The sequence below is a fragment of the Pantherophis guttatus genome, chromosome 7 (assembly GCF_059756535.1).
Source record: "Pantherophis guttatus breed Tessera chromosome 7, ASM5975653v1, whole genome shotgun sequence".
NCBI lineage: Eukaryota > Metazoa > Chordata > Lepidosauria > Squamata > Colubridae > Pantherophis > Pantherophis guttatus.
The window spans coordinates 17,206,250-17,224,246 of record NC_142069.1 but is presented as its reverse complement, the minus strand read 5'-3'; the positions used below and the strand labels follow the sequence as shown (position 1 = coordinate 17,224,246).

At 39.4% G+C, this 17,997-nt stretch overlaps 1 protein-coding gene and 1 long non-coding RNA gene across 2 annotated transcripts in view; both read right to left on the bottom strand.

The window, feature by feature from the left end:
- Positions 1 to 1,130: 1,130 nt before the first annotated feature.
- Positions 1,131 to 4,297, bottom strand: LOC148112774 (uncharacterized). The gene is made up of 2 exons (XR_015728841.1): positions 3,121 to 4,297; positions 1,131 to 3,084 (listed from the first exon to the last, which is right to left on the bottom strand). It is a non-coding gene; the product is annotated as an uncharacterized LOC148112774 (long non-coding RNA).
- A 5,786-nt stretch (positions 4,298 to 10,083) lies between these two features.
- NINJ2 (ninjurin 2) overlaps positions 10,084 to 17,997 on the bottom strand; it is a 79,173-nt gene continuing 71,259 nt past the window's right edge. Inside the window, exons 3-4 of the mRNA XM_034402960.3 lie at positions 14,085 to 14,262; positions 10,084 to 11,915 (exon numbers count right to left, since the gene is read on the bottom strand). Coding sequence (XP_034258851.1) covers positions 14,096 to 14,262 — 167 coding nt within the window. The 3' untranslated portion in view covers positions 10,084 to 11,915; positions 14,085 to 14,095. The remainder of the gene's footprint in view (positions 11,916 to 14,084; positions 14,263 to 17,997) is intronic.

The window sequence follows — 17,997 nt, the reverse complement described above, 5'->3', positions numbered from 1 at the left end:
AGCCTATTGTCCCCAACAATCTGGGTCCTCATTTTACCCACCTTGGAAGGATGGAAGGCTGAGTCAACCTTGAGCCTGGTGAGATTTGAACTGCCAATCCTACCATCCTTGTGGTTGTGTTCAATATCATTGATCTTAATATCCTCCTGGATTTCCTGTAAACTTTCCTGGTGGAGACCGTGTTTTGTAGTTGTTCTGCTTCTGAGTGACTAGTCCCAGTTAGAAGTTAGGAGAACACAGGAGGTCCTGTGGTGGCTCCAAAATTGGCTACTGCAGGGTTTAATCTTCTCTCTCTGGTTATTCAATATCAATAGCACTTATATACCGCTTCGTAGTGCTTTTACAGCCCTCTCTAAGCGGTTTACAGAGTCGGCATATTGCCCCCAACAATCTGGCTCCTCATTTTACTGACCTCGGAAAGATGGAAGAGTGAATCAATCTTGAGCTGGTGAGGATCGAACTTCTGGCAGTGGAATTCAGAGTTAACCTGCAATACTTCATTCTAACCACTGCGTCACCATGACTCTTATTCAAGTGGTGCTGTTGAACACTTGCAAGGACTCACAAATGATTTTAGAGTTATTCTCCCTAGCCTTGGCATTGTAATTGCTATGGAACCTAAACCCAAGAGGAGCAAATTTCCAACAGAACTACTCCAGCTAAACCCCTCTTGTTGCTCAGTGAGATCCCAGGGAGAATTGCCAAGTTGTAGTGCCAGGTCATGACTAGCTACATATTGTCTCATAGAGATCTGGCATTTATAGATGTACTTTATATATTGAGCAGTGCAAAAACCTGAGCTTGGAGCAGAACCTTTAAAATTAGGAGCTTCTTTGCTTTCTGTCTTCTATTTCAACACATGTTCCAATTCTTCGCAATTGCTTGAAAATGTGTTAAGATTGAGTCTGAAGGGTACTAAAACAAAATTAGCAATGTCAACAATAAATATAGTTATGGCTCCTTAGAGGTTGACAAACTATTTATTGCATGAGCTCTTATGGATCCATTCCTCACTTATATAGTTATTTAATATCTGATTGAAAGGGAAGGCATATCTTTTATATTTTGACATCCATGGTTTTTTCCCCTGTTTTTGATTATGAAATTGATTCAAGGACAAAAAAAAAAAATGCATTCTCTTGGGATAACCAGATAACTTTTATTGTTCAAGATATCAACTCACAAACACGGTGAATAACAAGGAATACAGTATTGAATATATAGAAACTGTACATTACCTTTTTAAATCTCTTATTGCTTTACTAGGCTAACTATTAAACAAATTTATATACTGTAGCTGCCCAAGTATATATAAGTGACTCAACCCTTAAAAATGACAATAGCGTCATGGAATGAATTTATCATGTAATGATTTTTACATTTGTCCTACAACATTTTAAAGAACAGGTAAGAAATTACATAAATATTAGAGAATACTTATAGACAAAACAGAGGGGAATAAATTCAGTACCTGGGAATTCTAGTAATTTTGCTCCCGATATCTGAGAATATCATGTTCATAAAAAATAAATTGTACAAAATCCTCTAGTAATATGTGAGGAAGTAGAACTTCAATAAATATTTCCTTGGAAACATATGCAAAATTTCTTAAGCGAGTCAATTCAGCCAATATTTTATTCAGAACATTGCACAATCTCTCACTTTCTTGGGTTAATCAAGAAGCAATCTGGTTGCATGACGATCAAATAAAGTAGAAAATAGAATAGAATGTGAGCTATTGGGTATAAAAAGCACACTATAAGGAAGCTAAAGAATTGGAAATATAAATACCAATTTGCCTGCTCTTTCTTGAATCCAATAAGAAGCACTAGGGGGAGTTATTTACAGTACAATCCTTCTCAGAAACATTTCTAACACAAAACGTAATGTGCATATCATATTAAAGACTCTCTCTTGCCGATAGCTCAATTTTCTCTAAGATGGGACTAAATCAAACTTCTCTGGTGAGAAGAAACCTCTTACTTTCAAACAATTAAACTGCTGTGAGATTGGAATAATACCTTTTGACTTTATCATCTGTAAAGATTCTCAGTCATCCAGCTCATGGTTGTCCAAAGGTGCTTTTTTCAGGAGGCAACTGGACTTTCTTGTTTTTTCTTTTAAGACGTTTCTCTTCTCATCCAAGAAGCTTCTTCAACTCTGACAGGATAGTGGGGAATGGAAGCAGGGGTGGGATTCAGCCGGTTCGGGCGAATCAGTAGCTCCGCCGATCAGCTGGGAGCCAACCAGTTTGCTCTGACGATCAGCCCCTGCACTTTACTTATTTTTATCCTCTCAGCTGATTCGTGCAGCAGAACGGATTGTTCCGCCTTAACTGTGTTACTCCCCAAAAGTAATATGGAAGGTTAGTTTTGTTAAAACTGGCAGGATCCCACCACTGAATGGAAGGATTTATATTCCTTGCAGACAGAGGGTCATTTGCATCCTTTTAGAAGGTGTGGTAGTAGGAATGGATTTCCAGAGGGGAAAAAATTGCAGACTACAGGAACTCAGGTGACCCTGAGGACACAGATAAACCTCCAAGTGCTTCAAAGACCCTCTAAAAGGATGCAAATGATCAGCTGTCTGCAAGGAATATAAATCCTTCCATTCCTCATTGTACTGTCAGAGCTGAAGAAGCTTCTTGGATGAGAAGAGAAGCGTCTTCAAAGAAAAAAAAAAAACAAGAAAGTCCAGTTGCCTCCTGAAAAATGACCTCATACACATAGCATTCCACCACGGTTCAGGAATATCCAGTAGCCTCAGTATAGAGACACCCTCTGAAAGAAGTAGGAAATATAAACCCTGTCTTCACTTCCAGATCAAATTTGTATTTATATTTGTATTCTATGTTTTTTATCTTGGCTGTACACCACCCTGAGTCCTCAGGGAGAAGGGCAGTATATAAATTGGAAATTAAATTAAATTAAATTAAATTAATTTTCCCCATCCTGGCTGGAGAATTCTGGGAAGTCCACATATGTTAAAGCGGCTAAGGTTGAGAAACACTGTTTTCAGTGGTGGGTTGCTCCCGGTTCTGTCCGGTTCTATAGAACCGGTAGTAAAATCGGTGGGAGGCTCCACCTCCACCCACCCACTCCACCTCCACTCCACCTCCACCCACCTGCCGCGACGTCATCATGGGTGATCTGTGCATGCTCAGAAGTGCGCGCGCTCCTGCTGCAAATCGGTAGTAAAGGTAAGTAGAACCCACCTCTGACTGGTTTATACTATCCTACACTCACTGAAATCTAAACCCATACGCAGCTCTAAAAACTTTGTTTTTTTAACCTAGCCTTAGTGCATAGAAACCAAAGAACGCCTTTGCATAAGATATATTTTAATATATAAAGAGAAAGCAAATAATATTTGGACTATCAAAGAATGTCCCAGTTGCAACTGTGACAACCCAACTGCCTTTTTCAAATAACATAAAAGTAGAATACAAAACAAGTTTCCAGAGCCTTTCATTCTTGGCAAAAGAAGATTAATCTGAAAAGCCTTAAAATAACGTGCATGCCTATAAACCTTATTACTAAAGTTAGCCGAAATTTATACTGTGGCTTATTTACTACCGGTAGATACTGTAGGGCATGTACAGTATCACGTATAAAGGCAAGGCTTCACTGACCTGTATTTTAACAAAATGATAATATTACTAAAAAATACAAATTTAAAATTAAGGTTCATATGCAAGGCTGCTTTTCCCTCCACCCTGCAAATGACATGGGATTTTGGCTAATCGGGACATCGCAATTGGAAGGGAGTTCATGTTTGCTTGGAAGCCTCTATGACTGTTGTGGCCAGCCAGTGGCCAGCAGAGCTGGCAGCAGATTTGGATAGTGAGGAGGTTGGGGAGGAACATGGGCCAGTCCTGGAGTCTGGGGAAGGCTCTGATGAGGACTCTGCGTCCGAGGCAGAGAGGGGGCCAGGGCCCTATGCCAGTTATCAGCTGCCTTCGGAGTCAGATGTCAGTGAGGCAGATGAACAGATGGAACCTGTTCCCAGTGTGCACATGCACAGAATTGCCAGATGAAGGGAACAGCTAAACGACAAGGGTCGACTTGGGAGTAAGGCCACAGGTGGATGATGAATGGCCTCTCCCATAGGGAATAAAAAGGAGCGAAAGGGGAGGTGAGTTTGCAGGAGACAATTAGTTCGCTTAATTGGTTTGTGACTCTCTGAGACTCCTTGCCAAGTTTTGAAGATATCGGCCTGGCAGCTCTCCAAGCCAGATAAAGTCTGTGACTGTAAATTCCCCCTTGAAAGGCTTTGCTGGATGTGAATGAGAAGAATTCACAGTGTTGCAATTTTTTCAGGATCAGACTCAATAAAGATAATAGGAGTTAGAGCTTTAAATATATTTCTTTTTAATTATGATAGGCATTCTATATTCACTGAATATTCAAGGTAGAAGCGACGAGAATGGTGAGGGTGGCTCCTTATATATATACAAGGGGTGGAGCTAGGAATGGGAGTGGTAAGTTATGAATACATTAAAGTCCAAAGAATAAGTTAACCTCTGATGTTCCATATATACATTATTTACACATTGGAGAATAAGGCATTTACATCTGACAAATCCCCCTCTAAATGCCGGTTCGTTACACAACACCAATTACATTCTGATTCAGGACAATATAATACATATAATTTAGAAGTTAAATATTTGTGTTGTTTAGAAGGTAAGGGTTTTGTTAATATGTCAGCTAATTGTTCAGAAGTATCGCAATGTATTGCTTTAATGAATCCGTCTTGAGACAGTTGTCTCACATGCTTAAACTTTATATCAATATGCCTGGACCTTTGTCCAATTGCATCGGATCTGGATATTTCAATGGCCGCTTTATTGTCTTCATGCATAATAAATGGTAAGGTGGGTTTCTTCCAAACATCAGTGATCAGATCATTGAACCATACAAGGTTATTTGCAGCCTTGGACAAACAAACATATTCCGCTTCTGTAGTAGAAGTGGCTACTAGTTCTTGTTTACCAGTATACCAGTAAACAGGACAATCATTCAATAGAAAAACATAACCAGAAGTACTCTTTCTGCATGATGTATCACCAGCCCAATCTGCATCAGCATAACAAGTAATTTTTGGTTCTCTGTCATTATTGGGTTCCAACATTAAACAAAAATCTAACGTACCCTTCAGATATCTTAGAATTCTTTTGACAGCTTCCCAATGATACAAGGTTGGTTTACTAACATATCTTGACAATAGATTGAGAGGTAATGCAATATCTGGCCTAGTCCAATTAGATATATAAAGGAGTGAACCTATAACTGATCTGTAAAATGTGTTGTCTTTAAACTCAGGGGAAGATTCATCAGTGTTTCTAAGAAAATCAGTTTGCATAGGGGTGTCACAGGTTTTAGCATTATTTAAGTTACATTTGTTTAGGAGTTCGATGATTTTATCTTTCTGTGTAAGTTTGAATCCCCTTTTAGTTTTGTTAATTTGCACACCAAGGTATTTATTCACTTTACCCAGAGATTTCAGTGAGAAGTGTTCATTTAACTTATTTACAAAGATTTCCCTGCTCTCTTTATGCTTTCCAATGTATAAAATATCGTCCACGTAAATTAATACAAATTCAATATGATCATTACTCTTTTTTACAAAGAAACAGTTATCAGCAGTGGTGGCGTTGAAATCCATGGTCTTAAGTACTTTTACCAAGCAATCGTACCATCTTTTGCCGGATTGCTTTAATCCGTACAGACTTTTATTTAATAACCAAATTTCGTTCTTGTTAGTGTATTGACTGTGTGGTGCTCTTACATATATTTCCTTATCTAATTTTGCATGTAAGTATGCGGTCTGTATGTCATATTGGAATACGTCCAGATTGAGTGCAGATGCTACTACAAGGGCTGTTTTGACACTCTCTGTTCTCACTGTGGGTGAATATGTATCAGTATAGTCTTCTGGATATTTTTGTGCATAGCCTTGTGCAACTAGTCTAGCCTTGTATAAGGTATTGCCTCCTTCTAAGTTCTTAATTTTATAAATCCACCTGGTGCCTATAATTGTTTTATCCTTAGGTGCGATCGCAGGTGTGAATACATTTAATCCTTGTAAACTTTCCATCTCTTTTTCCATAGCTAGTTCCCATTTTTCTCTTTCTTCATGTGGAAGTTTCAATACTTCTTCATATGTATTAGGTGTTATTTGTTCTCCATTCATATGCATTACGTAATCTTTGTATTTATTTGGTATTTGGTTTCTATTGTTTCTAATAGTTCTTTCAGGCTTGCTATGGTTATCATGCAAATATCTAGCTTCCTTTTTTGTTAATGTGTCTGTCTTTATTTTATGCTGACTATTAGTCCAAGTTTTGGTTTTGTTCTTACTTTTGTTAATATTTTGATTTTCTGTTGTTCCTTCCTCGCAAGATATCGTATCTTTACATTTATTAGGAAATATTTCATTAAGGTGCAATTTTGACCAATTGGCCTGTTCATGGAACACAGCTGTTCTGGATACTATAAATTTGTTATTACTATCAATAAATCTGTACCCTTTGGTTCCAGTTTCGTATCCCATGAATCTTAATCTCCTGGATACGTTTTCTCCCTTTCTCCTCAATTGTTTAGGTATGTGTACGTCTGCAGTGACTCCAAATATGTGCATGTGTGATAATTTGGGTTTTCTATTGTACATCACCTCATATGGTGTCTTATTCACAATACTGGACCAGGTTCTATTTTGAGTGTAATTCGAATAATGTAATGCCTCTGACCAAAATTGTTTGCCTAAACCAGCATCCTCTAATGTGCACCTAATCATGGTTTGTAGTGTGGAATTTTTCCTCTCTGCAACTCCATTTTGAAATGCAGAAAAAGGATTGGACGTGAAATGTAACATTCCTCTATCCTTTAACCATTGGGAGAATTCTTTAGACATGAACTCACATCCCCTATCTGTCATAATTTGCTTTATTCTGATATTATGTTGTGTTTCTATACGTTTGTAGAATTCCTTAAATTTCTGAAATGTTTCATCCTTGTGCTTTAATGTGTAAACAAAACCATATCGGCTGTAGTCATCCACTATTGTTAGGAAGTAACGTTTTCTATAGGTAATTGAGGGACTTAATGGACCAACTAAGTCCATATGTACCAAATCAAAAATATTGTTAGTTGATCTGTTAGATTTTTTTGGTCTGGGACTGGTTTTTAGTTTGGTGGACTTACATACTGAGCATTCCAAATAATTTTCACAATTTTTTATTTTGACACCTTCTGCGTGTTCAGTCATTTTTTGTACTACAGGAAAGCTTGCATGTCCTAACTTCCTGTGTAAGATGTGAGCACACTCATCATGAATTGGTTTACCTATTTTTGGTTTCTTTTCCTTGTATGTATTTTTGTGATCATGAGTTATTCTACACTCATCATTGTCACTGTTACTGACATTTTCATCATCTGCTTCAATACAATCTTCCATATTTGAATCAATGTTATGTAAACATCTTTCTTTAGTTATCAGATAGGGTAGACCTCCTTTTATCATTACAGTACCTACATTTGTTTTGTTCTTTTCTATAGTTGCTTTCCCCTTTGAGAAAACTATATTGATATCAGATTCTCTGCTTAATTTTATGGCACTTAGTATGTTGTGAGGTATTTCTGGGATTAATAATACCCCCTCTATTTTCCCTAGACCAGGCAAGGTCACATTTCCTTTGCCTAGTACTTGAACCTTTTCTTGATTAGCTACCTTTATCACAAACTTATCTTCTATAAATGAAGATAATATACTTTTGTTGTTGGTGGTGTGATTCGTTGCACCAGAATCAATAAGCCAATTGTTATTCTCATCCTGCTGTGTTCTGGTGCTGTCTTGTTTATTTAGCCCATTCAGTGACCCAGATTTCCTCTCTTTTGAATTTTCTCTACCCCTTCTACCTTCTTTGTAATTTGGTGGACTTCTATATTTGTGTCTATCTGTGGAAGATTGTCTGTAATTATATTTGCTCCTATATTCTGGTCTATGTCTCTCTCTTGAGACTTTGGGGCAGTCTCTTCTACTATGTTCCCTGGATCCACAATTGTAGCATCTAAAGGCCTCATTATGTTTATCTTGAAAGACTACTTTCCTAAAAGGTTTGTGGTCTGTTTGGTTACTGGATCGATTTTTTCTTGAATTGTCTTCTGCTATCAATTTGTTAGATAGACTTTCTATGGATAAATATCCCAAATTAATGGTATCTAAGTGTGACATAAAGCTATCCCATGATGGATCAAGTGAATTGATAATAACACTTTTCATTGTTTGATCTGAAATCACTTCCCCCCTCAATTGTAGCTCAGCTCTTATTTTGTTTAGATTTATCAAATGCTCACTTATAGAAACCCCTGGTTTTACTCTAGAGGAAAAGAAATCCTTAGACATTCTTGTGGTTGTAGCTACGCTATCGCTGTGAAATAGATTAAACATGTATTGAATTATTTCTGATACAGTTAGGTTTGGTTTGATGCTATGATACATTGCAGGAGACACGCTAGATATTATTATGAAAAATGCTCTATGATGTAAACAATCTATTTTTAAAGTCCAAGGTCTTCTTGGAGGGCTAGTTATAAAGAATAGTAAATTTTCTTTCATGAAAATAACCTGAAGCTGTTGGTACCACTCTTGTAAATTAATGCCATCAATTCTAAGTTTTGGGAAGTCACTGGGTAAGTTACCTACATTATTCTGTCCATTACTTACAACCTGGGGCAGTCCGTGATCTCTCAAGTGCAGGAAATTACAGAACGGCATTGGGATGCTTGCAATGAGTCTGCGCGGTTCTCTGGCCAGTTCAAGTCCTTCTGGGTCGTCTACGTAGTTTCGCACATGCGCGTTGCTCATTTCTTCTTTGGTGGCGTCGTGGAAGGTTCTCTCCCTTTCAGCTCTCTCGATCCGCTCCTCCTCAGATGAGTCGGTCTCTGGCTCGGTTTTTGGGGTTTTGGTGGTGGCGACGGTTCTTTTCTTCTTTTTGTGTGCGTTGGTATTCGATCTTGTCTGTGGTGTAGGGCGAAATCGGCATGGCTCTCTGGGCTCGGGCGTCGTCGCTTTCGAAGTCAGGATGGGAGCGTGCAGGTCTTGAGTCGCCGGTTTGATTTCTTGCTTCTTCGTAGATGTCTTGGTAATTTTCAGTCTTGGCCCAAAAGCAGCAAAGAGCGTTTTCATTGCTGATTTTACTTGAGATTTTGTTAAATCGTCTTCACTTTCTGATTTTGGATCATCTGAAGAGTTTGAGGCTTCTTTCTCACTTTCTTCGTCTGATAGTGTTTTTCGCGCCAGGAATTTTGAACTGAGCGTTTTGATTGGCTCTGCTCCATTCTCTTTTGAAGTTCGTTGAAACCAAGATGGCTGCCATTCAAAATTTCGCGCGGGATCACATCTTTTCTTTTTAACAACTATTTTCTCAGTAGTCATCTCACTTACGGTTTTTTGATCTTTGGGTTTTTCTTTAATGACGTTTTTCTCTCTCGCTGCTCCGCTGTTCTTCAGCATCTCCTGGAGGTCCGCGATGAGACTTTCATCATTCTTTTGGCTTTTTAGTATCTTTAATATCTCTGACCTGAGTTCGTTATTTTCTATTTCGATTTCTTTCTGGTCATTATTTTCACTCATTAGTTCTTCTTCTTCAGTGGTGTATTCTTCGGATTCTCTCGAAATCGCATTGGTGGATTCGTTGACCATCTCTTGATCAGTTTCTATTTCTTTGCTGTAGGCCCTGGTGTTGGGCCTATCTTTCTTGGACATTTTTAATTACTTATTGAGTCAATTAACCATCCTCTGCTACCAGCTTGTTGCAATTTTTTCAGGATCAGACTCAATAAAGATAATAGGAGTTAGAGCTTTAAATATATTTCTTTTTAATTATGATAGGCATTCTATATTCACTGAATATTCAAGGTAGAAGCGACGAGAATGGTGAGGGTGGCTCCTTATATATATACAAGGGGTGGAGCTAGGAATGGGAGTGGTAAGTTATGAATACATTAAAGTCCAAAGAATAAGTTAACCTCTGATGTTCCATATATACATTATTTACACATTGGAGAATAAGGCATTTACATCTGACACACAGTAACTTAATAACAAGGGTTTTTTGTCAGGACAAGGAGTCTGCTTTATGCTCTTGAGAAGCCTAGGTCAGAACAATGACTCTAAAACAAGGGTGAGTAGCTATAGCAACTTTATGACCTGTGGACTTCAATTCCCAGAATTCCAGAGACAGCATGGCTGGCTCAGAAAAATCTAAATCTAAGGCCACTGAGTGTAAAGTTGCCATAGTCGCCCACCCCTGCTCTAGAATAATGTGTTCTGCCCCAGCGACGGACCCCAAAGAACACAGCACAAACAAAGTCTGTACAGACCTTAGTTTACTAAATTAAATCAGTCTTTTTCAAACAAAAGCTGTTAATTAACTTTTTTAACAGCCTACAAGAATCCAAAGAATAAATAATCGCAATCTTACTATGGTTGGCAGAAAGCCCAGAAGCAATTTGTAGAGAACTAAGATCAAGACGCGAAGAAGAATGAATGAAGTTGTTCCCTGCAAATTGCTTCCTTAAATAGGCTAAGGGAGTGGCCAATTAGCCCCAAGCCTTACTCTCGAGGAGACCTCCTCTTGAGGAGCCACTCCTGCCTTTTGGCAGCTCTGTGCTCCTGTGCATCGAGAAGAGGTTCCTCCTCTTCTTCCTCTTCACTTATGGGAGCTTCTGGAGGTTCTGAAGGCCCTGGCTGAATCCCCGCCTCTGGCACCACATCTTCTCCAGCCTCCTCATTGTCTGACTCGAGTGCCAGCACCACACCAGCCTCCTCGCTGTTGGAATCAGCTACAAGCTGCACGGGCCGCTGACGGGCCACAACACTATGTCTCATTTCCCAGCGTTCTGATTGATACAGTAAGTTTTCCTGAAAAAAAAACTAATTGCACAACATCCTAAAATATTCATAGTAGTTGCTGAAAATGTCCCTAAAATCTGTGATCCTGAAACTGTATCTTTGCACTTTGAAAAACTGGTATAATAACAAGGATGGAGAAATTTCCTGACAGAACAATTAATCAGTGGAACAACTTGCTCCAGAAGTTGTCAATGCTCCAACACTGGAGGTTTTTAAGATGTTGGATATCCATTTGTCTGAAGTGGTGTAGGGTTTCCTACCTAAGCAGGGGCTTGGGCTAGAAGACCTCCAAAGTTCCTTCCAACTCTGTTATTCTGTTTAAATGTGTCCCGGAATGTGCAATAATTCAGCAATGGGGAACTTACTGTCCTCCAGCTACCATATAATTCTTATCATGTCAAACTATTGGCCATGCTGTCTGAGACTGGATTTCAACAACTGTACATGGAAATAGGTTTCCCATGTCTATATAGATAGTGGGGCATTTGGGGATTTGGACTGTTTATGTTTAGGATTGTGCCTTTTCTCATCAGGTTGCTTTAGTTCAGGGGTACTATTCAGCAGGTTCTGACAGGTTCTGGAGAACCAGTAGTGGAAATTTTGAGTAGTTCGGAGAACCAGTGAATACCAACTCTGGCTGGCCCCAGAGTGGGGTGGGAATGGAGATTTTGCAATATCCTTCCCCCAGGAGTGGGAAGGAAATGGGGATTTTACAGTCTCCTTCCCCTGGAGTGGGGTGGGAATGGAGATTTTGCAGTATCCTTCCCCTGCCACGCCCACCAAGCCACAGAACCGGTACTAAAAAAATTTGGATTTCACACTGCTTTTAGTTGTATGCAATCTTTCTCCAGAATGATGTGTAGAGCTGGTTATGGAATGATAGATTAGAAAAAGGTTGAGAGAAAAAAGGGAGCTTATAAATGGAACAAAATCAAAGGGTGCCCTTCAGGCTTGAGGTCTGCAGAAAGATCTCTCGGTCATCTGCCGTGTACACCATCCTGCAAGGAAAATCAAAAGAAAGGTTAAGGACTGTTATGCACGCTACCCATCCCAACACTGCTGATGGAATGTAAAGGGGGTAAATTGAATAAACTCATGAAATATTTTTTTTTTAAAAAAAGTTATAAAATATGTTTCTCTACCTCTTTGCCCAAAATGGCTCCCAGAACTATTTGTATAACATTGATTTAAAAAGAAGTGTTTGCACTGCATTTTTTTTCCAGTACTAAATGAAACGATTAATACACATGCACACATCATGATATTCTATTTTAGAATTGGCAAGTTTATCTAAGATTCTCCTGGAGAAAATCTCTCTACTTCAGGGATGGGCAACCAACAGCAACTTGATGTCTTGTGGATTTCAACTCCCAGAATTCCTGAGCCATGGGATTCTTGGGAGTTGAAGTCTATAGGTTGTAAAGTTGCCATAGTTACTCATCCTTGATCTACATCAGGGGTGTCAAACTGGCGGCTGTGGGCCAGATGCGTCACATGTAGGCCACGCCCATCCCAGCTCCACAAAGGGAAAAAACGTTGCAATACGTCACGTGATAGCAACATGATGCGGCTAGTTTGACACCTGTGATCTACATGGTTCCTAAGACTTGAGACTGACTTGCCAGCGCGTGATCAATCAATGAAAATCATGCAAAGCAGAGCAAAGAATTAGAAATACCGCACAAAGTATATTAGACATGAGGTAAGAAAAAAAGAAAAGGTAACATGGCTAAATCCAGAGGAGACATGCTCCCAGTTCGGACCGGATTGCCCGATCAGATAGCGATGGAGGCGGGTGGTTCAGAGAACCAGTAGCAAATATCCTTGCCTCCCCGCCCCATTGCCCAGCTGAGCTGTGCAATCATCAGAGGCTTTTTTTTATTTTTAAAAGCATTTTTTCTACAACCTCTTTGGCCGAAAAAATGCTTTTAAAAGTAAAAAAAAAAAAGCCTCTGAAAAAAAGCCTCGGCTGAAGAGGTTATAGAAAAAATGTTTTGCCAATCAGGCAATCAGCTGGGATCGTCAGAGGCTTTTTTAAAAAAAGAAAGCCTCTGCCGATCAGGCAAGTAAGCTGGGATCGTCAGAGGCTTTAAAAGCATTTTTTAGCATTTTTTTCAGCTGAAGAGGTTGTAGAAAAAATGCTTTTAAAAGTAAAAAAAAAAAAAAGTTGACCACGCCCACTTAGTCATATTACCCGTCCCCCCCCACCAAGCCACGCCCACAGAACCGGTAGTAACAAATTTTACATTTCACCACTGGCTAAATCTATTTTACACCGACATTGTTCTCTCTATCTTTATAAAACGTCTTTGGTTCAATGACAATCAATTCTGATTCATATGTCTTTTTTGTTGTTTCAACTCTTAACTTCTCTCTTTTGTGGGTGTCATTAGCTCCCTCCAACCACAAGTTTCCCAATCTTCTTCTTCCTCTCAACTCATTCACTCTTCTTTCAAGCATTTCTTTTCCAACTCAGTTCATATTCATTCTCTCCACATGACCAAACTATCTTAATGTGCTTCTTTGGGATGGTCACTTGCTTTTATATTCAGTCTCAATTCATTCAGTCCTCGTTTATTCTTGAGTTCTTTTAGCATACACACTGCTTTTATGTAACCCCCTGATCTCAAATACAAAGCCCTTTTTGCTTCTTTTGGCATCCTTTCCTCTCAGTGTGATTACACACTTTCCCCTCAGAACACTACACACTTTCCCTCAGAACACTACACAATTTCCCCTCAGAACACTACACACTTTCCTCTCAGAATACTACACACTTTCCCCTCAGAACACTACATACTTTCCCCTCAGAACACTACACACTTTCCCCTCAGAACACTACACAATTTCCCCTCAGAACACTACACAATTTCCCCTCAGAACACTACACGCTTTCCTCTCAGAACACTACACACTTTCCCTCAGAACACTACACACTAAACTGTTCCCCTCAGAACACTACACACTACACACTACCTTCTACTTTTTTATCCATCTTAACATTTCTCTGTCCATTCTCCCAATTGGTAACACTTAACCAAGTTACTTTTCCTCAAGTAGCTAACCAGACAGCTAAAAGCTGAAAGCATGGGAAGAAAAATGGGTCCACGAAGAAATGTCAACCTAGTCAAACGAAGAGCTAGGTAGGAATTTCATCCCCTTCTTACCCCTTCAAGAGTCAGTAGAACCTTCGTCCATAAGTGTTTGGATACAGCCCTGTCTTCTGCACCCCAAAGGCTGTAATGAAGATGTTGATAATGACTGTGATGAAAACGAGGACCGTGGTAACATTGTTGAGCAAGTCCAGGAGCTGCTGTTTTGCCACATCATTCAGATTCAGTCGAACTATAAGCATTAAATCCAATCTGGTCAAAATTTCACACAGAGGTACTTTGTTTTCTTGATCCCTCCCTCCTTTCAATTACAGGTGCCTTTCCCCAAGACTCAGAAACACTAAAAATCACAAAAATGCATTGAATTATTTTATGATTTCTTGAGTATCAAGATAGTCTTATTTGATTTTTCTCCCAAAAAAGTCAGGGCAATGAAGCATGTTGTCTTTCCCAATCCTACCGTGTTTCCCCCAAAATAAGACCGGGTCTTATATTAATTTTTGCTCCAAAAGACAGATTATGGCTTATTTTCCTGTTAGGTCTTATTTTGGGAGAGATATAGTACTAAACGCCTCCATCTGCTGACGATCTTAACTGGGGCTTATTTTTTGGGTAGGGTTTATATTATGAGCATCCTGAAAATTCACGCTAGGGCTTATTTTCCAGTTGGGTCTTATTTTCGGAGAAACAGGGTATATGTGATTTTTTTTTCCCCCCGGTCTACAAAACAGTGAGATGTAAAAGCTGAGAAACAGGGCTTCGATTAGTTATGGTTGCTTGTCTTGAGTTGCATATTTATAGCTAAATCGAATATTTCAGAAGCAGACTGCATCCCCAGTTCTCTCTCCTCCTTGAATTTCTCATTGCTTAGCAAAGAGGAGAATGCAAAAACAATACATTTCCTTGATGTAATATAAGTTTACACCACTCTTAAAATAAAACGTGCATATGGAGAACAGGTGACAGGAAACATGTGGCCCTTCCTGATTACTTCTCCCTCCCCCCCCAAGGAGCAGGATTTGCTGTCATGCAAATGACATGTGGAACCAATAGCAAAAGGCGTCTTGGCGCTTGGTGAGCTGCCCAACCAGCTAGCGATTTTCAACGAAGTTTGTTTAACTGAAAACCAAATGCAACTCTCCATCCAAAGGGGCCTGATTGCTTTTTAAGAACGGATTGGATGACACTTGACCCACTGGAAAAAAATATATATATGAGTCACTTTTTGGACCCCCCACCCTTGGTCAGAGTTTTTTAAGAAGCTGAAAGCCAAGGGGTGCAGGAAGATCCATGCATGTTGGGAATGCTAACAATCAGCCTCTATATATAGAAGAGAGTTTCTATTGATACAGCAGGACTGCAGCTGTATGGAGCTCAAGTTCATGACCCTGTCATTCCTTTCAATGCCAAACACATAAGGAGAGAAAGACTGGCTGCTTTTATCATGCAAGGGCATGGGGGGGGCAGGGGTGGAGGGGGGTGGAGGCAAGGGGAAGGAGCATGGAGGACCAACCCAGACAGTTGCGGAGACTGCTTCCTCTATCTGTAACCACAGAGATTCAAAGAACTAGACTAGAGCGATTACAAAGGGAAGGGAAAAAACCACCAGGGTGGTGGATTTACTTAAGAAACGGGGTCGATGCAGGATGGTGTGTAGGCAGCTTCGGCTGCAACCTGCAACAAACACATCCGTGTTTTCATGGCTACTGACAGCAAGTATCAAAGTCTCCCCATCAAGAGCACTGTGATGGAAATTGGATTGCTCCCCGTGACCTGGTTAATTGCAGGCTTCCAAGCTTAGTATTGTTTAAGGCTTCGCTTCTCATCAACTCCAGCTAGTATAGACAAGGACTGATAGTAATTGTAGTCCAACAGGGACTGGGGAGGCAGCAAACTCACTATTGATAAATCCCTTGGATCTTAAATTGCGCGAGTTTTAAAGATGGAATAGGACAATCCCCATTTTGTTTCAGCAGTAGGAAATTGTCTTAATGTCAGTGTCAAAAATTTTAGTAGTTCTCAGATTACTGTTTATTTAACCAACTATTATTTGTATTGATATGCTAAACAAAAAATTCCCTCAACACTGTCAAATTATTTATTAAGTCTGCACTATTATTAATCTTCTCATTGTTCCCACCACCATCTCCTTCCACTTATGACTGTATGACTGTATCTTTGTTGCTTGTATCCTTATTTATATTTATATTGTTTCCTGATTGCTTATTTGTACCCTATGACTAACATTAAGTATTGTACCTTATAATTCTTGACGAACGTATCTTTTCTTTTATGTACACTGAGAGCGTATGCACCAAGACAAATTCCTTGTGTGTCCAATCACACTTGGCCAATAAAAAATTCTATTCTAATACTACAGTAAGTTACGACCTTTGCAACATCCCCATGATCATGTGATCAAAATTCAGATGCTTGGCAACTGGTTCATATTTATGACCATTGCAGTGTCCTAGGGGCATATTATCACCTTTTGTGATCTCCTCACAAGCAAAGTCAATGAGGAAGCCAGATTCACTTAACAACCGGGTTACTAACTTATCAACTGCAGTGATTCACTTAAGAGCTGTGGCAAAAAAGGTCGTAAAATGGGGCAAAACTCACTTAATCTTACTCAGTCTTACTTACTTACTTACTTACTTACTTACTTACTTAGTCTTACTCAGCAGCAGAAATTTTGGGCTCAATTGTGGTTGTAATTCAAATACTGCCTGTACTTTCAATGCCCTAAAATTATTATATTCTAGGAAAAAGTAATTACATATATTATTTTTTTTTCTTTGAGAAAAAAATTATATTTGGGCTTTTATATTCTTTTGAATGACCTCCCATTATACAAAACTGATGGCTGGGCAACAAAAATTAATTTCCCATGGCCTTTCTTATTAAGTCTTTCAACAGTAGGATGATATCACTGAATGGACTGAAGAGTTGAAGTTACTTGCAGTTTATGAACACGTTGCTTATAGACATAGATTATATATGGATGGTTACAAGGAAATAGAACATCCTTCATTGAAACTGATATTAAAATGTTCATATATACATATAGGAGAATCCCTTACAGATATAATTTTCCCTGTTGTAGTTTTGCTCCTTTCTCCCATCTTTCTTTCTTTTCTTTTTTTTTTTGCTATGTTTTTTTTTTTGCTATGTTTTTTTTTTTTAAAATTTTGATTTATATGCCGCCCTTCTCCGGAGACTCAGGGCAGCTTACAATGCGTTAAGCAATAGCCTTCATACTTTTGTATATTTATACAAAGTCAGCTTATTGCCCCCACAAACTGGGTCCCCCTTTCACCTACCTTAGAAAGGATGGAAGGCTGAGTCAACCTTGAGCCTTCGAGAGATTCGAACCAGCAGAAATTGGTTTGTCTGACTAGTTCAATAAAGGCCAATACATAAATAAAACAAATGTTTGAAAGATGACAAGGTGAGCCGTAGGCAGTAGTGGGTTCCACTTACCTTTGCTACAAGTTCAGAATCGGGAACGTGCAGACATGCGCATGCTTGCTTTGCTGACGTGCGGCACTTCTGCACATGCACAGAACCATCTGCACATGCGCAGAGTGTCTGTGATGATGTCTGGGTGGGTGGGCGGAGCCTCCTGCCACCGCCACTACTGGTTCATTCGAACCGCGGCAAACCAGTAGAAACCCACCACTGCCCGTAGGTCAGAGAAATCATCTGCCAACCAGTTTTCTCAACCATTAGTTCTTCTAAGTGTGCTTTCCACAATCTTTACTCACCAAAAAAAGTTGCAGTCTGGCTGTTAACCAGGTGGAAACTGAGGTCACAAATCAGTAAGCAATATTAGCATTTCTGAAGGGCGCCACATCGCAAAAGGCTGGTGTTGAGTAATTCTAAGGGCTAGTTTAGGCATTTGCATTTTGGGACTGTTTACATACAGTAGCTACTCCTGTAAATGATTCAAACAATTCAACTACAG